The following is a 6,350-nucleotide window of genomic DNA, read 5'->3' as shown; positions in this document are numbered from 1 at the left end:
TGTACCTATGGTTTGGGAGAAAAGTAATTTCTGTCAAATTTAATAGAGTGAAATATGTTGTCTCAAGTCACAACCAAAATTGTATCCATTAACTCTTTTTCACATTACGAAAACAAATATTTTAATTAAAGTAAACACCAGTCCTTCGACTATTTTTGTTCGAAGTTGGAAACAGGCTGTTTATTCTCAGGAGACCTTTTTTTGGTCCTTCAAAACTGACTTCATCGCTATTTAACCATTGTTTGTCATGTTCAAATAGCAAAAAGAGCATTTGCATGCGGCACGATGTTGATTTGTATCATGTGTTCAACTTTATCTTTGCAAAATCACAAGAGAGCAAGGGCTTTGTCACGCTTTATAAACTTCATCAACTCAGTCAATTTGTCAGAGGTAATACATAGAGTAATTCGTTTAAATAAACCATTATATTTGTGTCATTGTACTTATAATGCAATAATGCTGTGTGCTCTCCGGTTATCACCAACTATTAGTAGAGATTCGTTTTGTTTAAATGAACTATAATATTAGTGTCATTGTACTTATAACGCAATGATGCTGTGTGCTTTTAGGTTATCACCAATAAAGTATTAGTAGAGGTTCATTTAAATAAACCATTATATATTAGCGTCATTGGACTTATATCGCAATGATGCTGTGTGCTCTCAGGTTATCACCAATGAAGTATTGGTTCCTCTTTTCTTGAACATGGTATTTGAATTACAAAATGGGAAGGATGAAAATGTTATGAGTGCGTGTTTAGAGGCTCTTGAATCTATATCTGGTAACATGGAAAGGAAGTCTTACTATGCATTTCTTATGAGATGCTTTTGAGAGATGACTCTGAAATCAGTCGAGCAGGTCTTAATGCGGCTAATATACTCTGTTCTGGACCACTTCCATTTTGTGGATGCCCATTCTGGTGAAGAAGCCAATGATTGTGTAATGGAGGCATCCAAGGCTGGTACCAAGGGACTGACTTCTACAACTATCTTGAGCAGATGTTCTAGTTCAGGTGAAGTTTGTGAGATACAAGAATGTCTCCAGAAAAACGTGCTCCCGAAGATACAAAAATTGTTGACGTGTGATTATGATAATGTCAATGTCCACATCAGTCTTGTAGCACTTAAACTACTAAAGTTGCTTCCTGGTGATGTCATGGAGTTATAGCTTCCAAGTATCATCCATCAGTTATCAACTTCCTCAAGAATCGTTTGGAAAGTATTTGTGACAAAGCTAGGGCTGTTTTGGTTGCTTGTTTGAAGGAGCTAGGGTTTGAGTACTTGCAGTTCATTGTCAAAGTCTTGAGTGCCACCTTGAAGCGAGGATATGAGTTGCATGTATTGGGGTATACTCTAGATTTCATTTTGTCGAAGTTTTTTGTGAATCCCATTGGAGGGAAGTTGGACTATTGGCTGGAAGAGCTTCTTTCCGTGGTGGAGACTGACATTCTTGGTGATGTTTTAGAAGAAAAAGAGGTGGAAAAGATTGCTTTGAAAATGAAAGAGACTAGAAAGCTCAAGTCTTTTGAAACCCTCATATTATATGCCCAAAATACCACGTTCAAAACATATGTGGCGAAGCTGCTTTTACATGTTACCACTCATCTGCAGAAGCATTTGACCGTGAAAGTGAAATCCAAATTGGAATCTATGTTAAACAACATAGCTGCTGGTATTGAGTGCAATCCATCAGTAGATCATTCTGACCTCTTTGTCTTTTTGTATACCCTCATTGAAGATGGCGTTGCTTATGAAACTGGCAGAAATAAAAGTTTCTCTGTTCTAAATACAAGTATGCAATCTGGAAATGAGGCCATCAACAAAATAATTACATCGGGCAGGTTAGTTGACTCCTCACAATCCTCGCATCTTGTAAGAGTATTTGCTCTTGGATTGCTGCACAATCGCATGAAGAATCCAAAACTTCACAAAAAGGATGAACAACAATTGGAAATGTGGGATCCTTTTGTTAGATTGCTCACCGAGTGCTTGACCTCCAAGTATGATGATATCATATCTGACGCGCTCAGGAGCCTTGCTCCACTTGTGGGGCTCCTTTTACCAGCCCTTAAATCTCAAGCTAACAAGATAAGGACCTTTCTATTGGTCATAGCTCATGGCTCAATTAAATGTAGCCCTATGATGCAATCATGTCTAAGGTTGCTAGCAGTGCTTTTGCATAACACTCAAATTACTCTTTCCGAAGATCAATGGCATGTGTTTATCCAATGTCCTCTATTTATTGATCTTGAAAGTAATCCCCCATCTGTTGCTCTTTCACTTTTAAAGGCGTAATGCTCGAGCTCGTATTCCATGAGATATAGACAATCTTGTCTCTTGGGCTGCAATACTGATGGTAACAACGAACAAGTGAAGTAGAATCAATTCGCAAGACATGCATTAAAATACTGATGCAATCCTTATGCAAATATTTTCTTGGCAAGAAACATTTTCTGGAACATCTTGGTTTTGTGCTTTCAAATATGAGGCAAGGATGTAATTGTTACTATGTAAATAACATTTATGTCTTTGTAGTTTAATTTCTCTTACAATGAGGTATGCACACTATGCAGGAAGAGAAACTGTGCTTGAAATGCTTCATGCATTTGTAATCAAGTTCCCAAAACACATTCTAGATGAGCATTTGAATACCATATTTATGCATTTGGTGCTTTGTTTGGCTAATGATAATGACAACTTCCGTTCCATGACCGGTGCCGCTGTAAAGCTTCTGATTGGTCATGTTAGTAAGAATTTAATTCCTTCGATCCTTGAGTTTAGTCTCTCTTGGTACTCAGGTGGAGTGCAGCTGGTGCGGAGCGCTGCAGCCCAGGTAAAGCAATTTACAAACTATATAATGTGACAAGCATTTTTTGTCTTTGAAATTTCTGGAAAAAAATGAACCAAATCTTCCTTTAATTTGGATGCTTAAGTTTTGAGGTGCCGATCTCAACCAAAACCTAGTTACCCAACCATATCGACACTTATAACCCGCCCAACTTGCCTGTATTTTTTATTTGGTTCAGTTGGGTTTGACAAACCGATATATGAATTATAAATATAATTTCTAAATGGGTTTTGGTAATGGTTTGGGGCCATTGGGCACACATGGTGTACTCCTTTTGTGAATTAGTTTCTGCTCGGTTTTATATGCATTATTTGTTTGCGACAAGCGTAGGAAGTTGGGCTTATTATTTACATTTTTTTTAATGTGGAACATGGGGATTGTTTGGCCTATGGTTTTAATACCAAAAATGTGGTCTGAGTTGGTTGGCTTAAGTTATTGAAAAAGATTTATTTTCGTCTTTTATGAACTTGTTATAGTTTTGAGTTGACTTTTGGTTATTAGATCATTTTGACTACAGAAATGCAAAAAGTAAAATTTTGACTGAAAGCTAAAAAGAGTTTGTTAGAGATAAAAATAAGCCAAAACAGCAGTCGTTAATCTTATTTATGCCTGAATTAAACCCTTTTCAAGTCTGGTCCATATATTTCTACTTTTTAGATTCCTCTCTCATGACGAACCCATTAATCCATAAAATGTTAACAAGATGTCAAAAAAGTTGTACCAATGATAGAAAATTGTCCAAAAAACTTCAAAAAGTGAATTAGTAGCAGCTAGAAAACGGGCTTTAGTAAATCAACCCTTTTGTAATTTTAGTTTGAATTGGCTTTTGAATTATTATTAGTTTTTGCTGAGTATATTAGCTGTTGAGGAATAGTTAAGAATTTGAAATTGAGAGAGAGACCTGTATTTGACCTTCTCACATTCAACCCGTGACTCATTTCAAGTTTTTAACTCGCTAAAATCCACCCATTTGATACCTCTACCTAAATTTATTGTACAATGAAGAAGTGCACCTGATGCATGTTGACTATGCTTTCTTTGTTTGAAGGGTTACTGTATAAGGCTTTTATTTGTTTTGTGGCTTTAAAACTCTGTTACGTATAGGTCCTGGGATTACTGGTCGAAGTAATGGGGGAAGATTTTAAGGAAGAATATATCAATCATGTGTTACAAGTAATGACAAGTATTTTCCAGTTGGCTGTTAATGTTTTGAAAAATAGGCAGTTGGGTCTCTCTGTTGAAGCTACAGATTGCTCTTGGACAGAGACATACTACTCATTAGTTTTGTTGGAGAAGATACTGCATCAATTTCATGGTTTGTGCCTACCAGGGCATCTTGAGGTATAAACCTTTTTATTACATCTGTATGGATGTGCATGGTTAATGTGTACGTCTATGTATTGTATGCTCAAATATTCACAACATGCGAAACATAGTTCTTCAAAGCCTGGTTGGGGGCGTCAGTGGTAGGGCTTGGGCTCTAATAGGAGGTGGTCTTGGTGGTGGAGCCGTATAGTTGATAGAGTTAGATTTGCCGTCAGCTAGTTGCAATGGGAAGGTTGAAGAGTTTTAGAACTCAATTGAGAATGATTCTTTGAGTGCCTGCTCTCATAAATATGTCGTGGTCTGCATGTTGGGGTGGCATCTTAGAAGGTTTAGTTGGTTGATTATGGTTGTGCAAATTTTCCATTGGCCATCACCTTATCATGAATCATGAATTATTGACAAATCAATTGCAGTACGATGCGCTGATTAATTATTTTTCTGAGAAAGAACCATTATATTAAAGAGAGGCATTAAGGGAATGCTCTGGTTAATTATGAAGCATATCCTCCGCAATCAAGTGAGCTTTCTTGTTATTCACAATTCTTCTTGTAGCATTAATTCCAAAATCAGTATATTTCTTCTGTCTTTTGAGTTGTTGGGGAGCCTTACCTTGATTTGCCAATTTGTCTCTTGTTCACAACTATCTGGTCTAAAATCTTAAATTGTTATGTAATGGATCTAACAGTATGTACATAACTATGTATATGGGTCTGACGGTATTCATTTATTTTTATATGATTATCAATTAACAGGATATGTGGGAAACAATTTGTGAGCTTCTGGTGCACCCGCATGTATGGTTGCGTGGTGTATTAAACCGCTTGGTGGCCTTTTACTTTGCTTCTGTGACTCAGGCCAACAGAGCAACCAAGAGAAGTCATTAGGAACATTTTTTCTTATGACACGAAGTAGGCTTTTTCTCATTACTGTTTCTCTCTGCTGCCAACTAAAGGCCCCCGCTAAATGACGATGCAGCCAGCACCCTAATTACATGAAACCTCACCTTCACGACTTGTGTTCTGCACTCTTTGTTTGTACCAAACGAATTGGTTGGTGGCGACAGTATCTGGTCAACCCTTGAACACCATGAGCACAGTCGTTTCATTGAAGCTTTCCAGTTGCTTGATTCATTAAAAGGAAGAAGTATGTTTGCATCCCTTACATTTGGTTACGAAAATCAAAGTGTGGAAGAAAATGGCGATCGTCACTCTTTGCTGGTCTATTACTTGCTCAAGAGAATGGGAAAGATGGCCCTTCAGATGGATGGTGTTCAGGTGGGCCTGTTCTCCTAAGTACTATTATGACTTTGGTGCCTAATTGAGTGCATTTGTGCGAATTTCTGATTTCTTTGCCTATCTATATGCAGATGAAAATCGTTTTCAACATTTTTGGGTTGATCTCACAAAAAATCATCAATCCCGGAAAGGTTTCTTCACAAATTGGTGACGTCCAAGGATACACATATCAACTGTTGTTACCGTTGTACAAAGTTTGTGAAGGATATGCTGGAAAAGTTATCCCAGGTGAGTTCTGATGCTCTTATGCACCTAGTCTGATTGGGTGGGTGGGTGGGTGGGTGTGTGAGATTTGGGGCCTCCCGGATTCTATTGATTCTCTCAAGCTCAGCCTCTAAAAAAGTAAGGCTTCTAGTCAAACTGATTTGAAGCCTTCCAATTCAGACACAACATTTCCGTTGTCACCCTCCTCCTGAACAAATTCTCTCTAATTTGAAGTACACCATTGATACATTTCCAGATAAAATGTTTAATCTTGTTTGGAGTAGGAAGTGCCCATACCTTGTTCCACACTTTTTTATCTGCTTCCCTCTTGCTCAATTGCTCACCTCCCCCTCCTGAGTTCCGCCATTGCCTTTTAAGCATGTGGGCAGTCTCATAGCCCGAGCCAACTGTATACATCCCTTGCGACGAATAGTGCCAAATCCAACGGTCCTCCACATCCGAACTCGAGAGAGGAATAGCATGAACCAAAGCTGCATCCTCTGAATCTATAAGATCACAAACTCTCAACCCTCTTCCTTGCGTGGCGTTAATAGGACAAAAACCATTGGGCCTTGGAATCCACGGATCTTGATCACCCCTTACCCTCCTCCCATTACCGATTCTCCACCTAATTCTTTCCACCAACAACCTCCTCCCGAATGCTTTGCCAAGTCCACG

The 6,350-nt window shown here is 38.3% G+C and overlaps 2 protein-coding genes across 3 annotated transcripts in view; both read left to right on the top strand.

The window, feature by feature from the left end:
• The window catches only part of LOC131332237 (U3 small nucleolar RNA-associated protein 20-like), a 56,890-nt gene extending 51,148 nt beyond the window's left edge, over positions 1-5,742 (top strand). The window contains exons 1-4 of one of the 2 annotated variants that reach the window (XM_058366337.1): positions 2,533-2,832; positions 3,952-4,188; positions 4,926-5,447; positions 5,540-5,742. In XM_058366337.1, coding sequence (XP_058222320.1) covers positions 2,551-2,832; positions 3,952-4,188; positions 4,926-5,057 — 651 coding nt within the window. In that variant the 5' untranslated portion in view covers positions 2,533-2,550 and the 3' untranslated portion in view covers positions 5,058-5,447; positions 5,540-5,742. Of the gene's footprint in view, positions 1-2,532; positions 2,833-3,951; positions 4,189-4,925; positions 5,448-5,539 lie in introns of those variants that run through there. The other variant, XM_058366338.1, reaches the window with a different exon arrangement.
• On the top strand, positions 238-2,320 carry LOC131332236 (uncharacterized). The gene is made up of 2 exons (XM_058366336.1): positions 238-390; positions 667-2,320. Exon 2 carries the CDS (start codon positions 1,497-1,499, stop codon positions 2,292-2,294), a length of 798 nt encoding a protein of 265 aa, XP_058222319.1. The 5' UTR covers positions 238-390; positions 667-1,496; the 3' UTR covers positions 2,295-2,320.
• Positions 5,743-6,350: the final 608 nt, after the last annotated feature.

The sequence above is a fragment of the Rhododendron vialii genome, chromosome 7a, assembly GCF_030253575.1.
Source record: "Rhododendron vialii isolate Sample 1 chromosome 7a, ASM3025357v1".
Classification (NCBI taxonomy): domain Eukaryota; kingdom Viridiplantae; phylum Streptophyta; class Magnoliopsida; order Ericales; family Ericaceae; genus Rhododendron; species Rhododendron vialii.
This window is presented reverse-complemented; position numbering and strand designations above follow the sequence as displayed.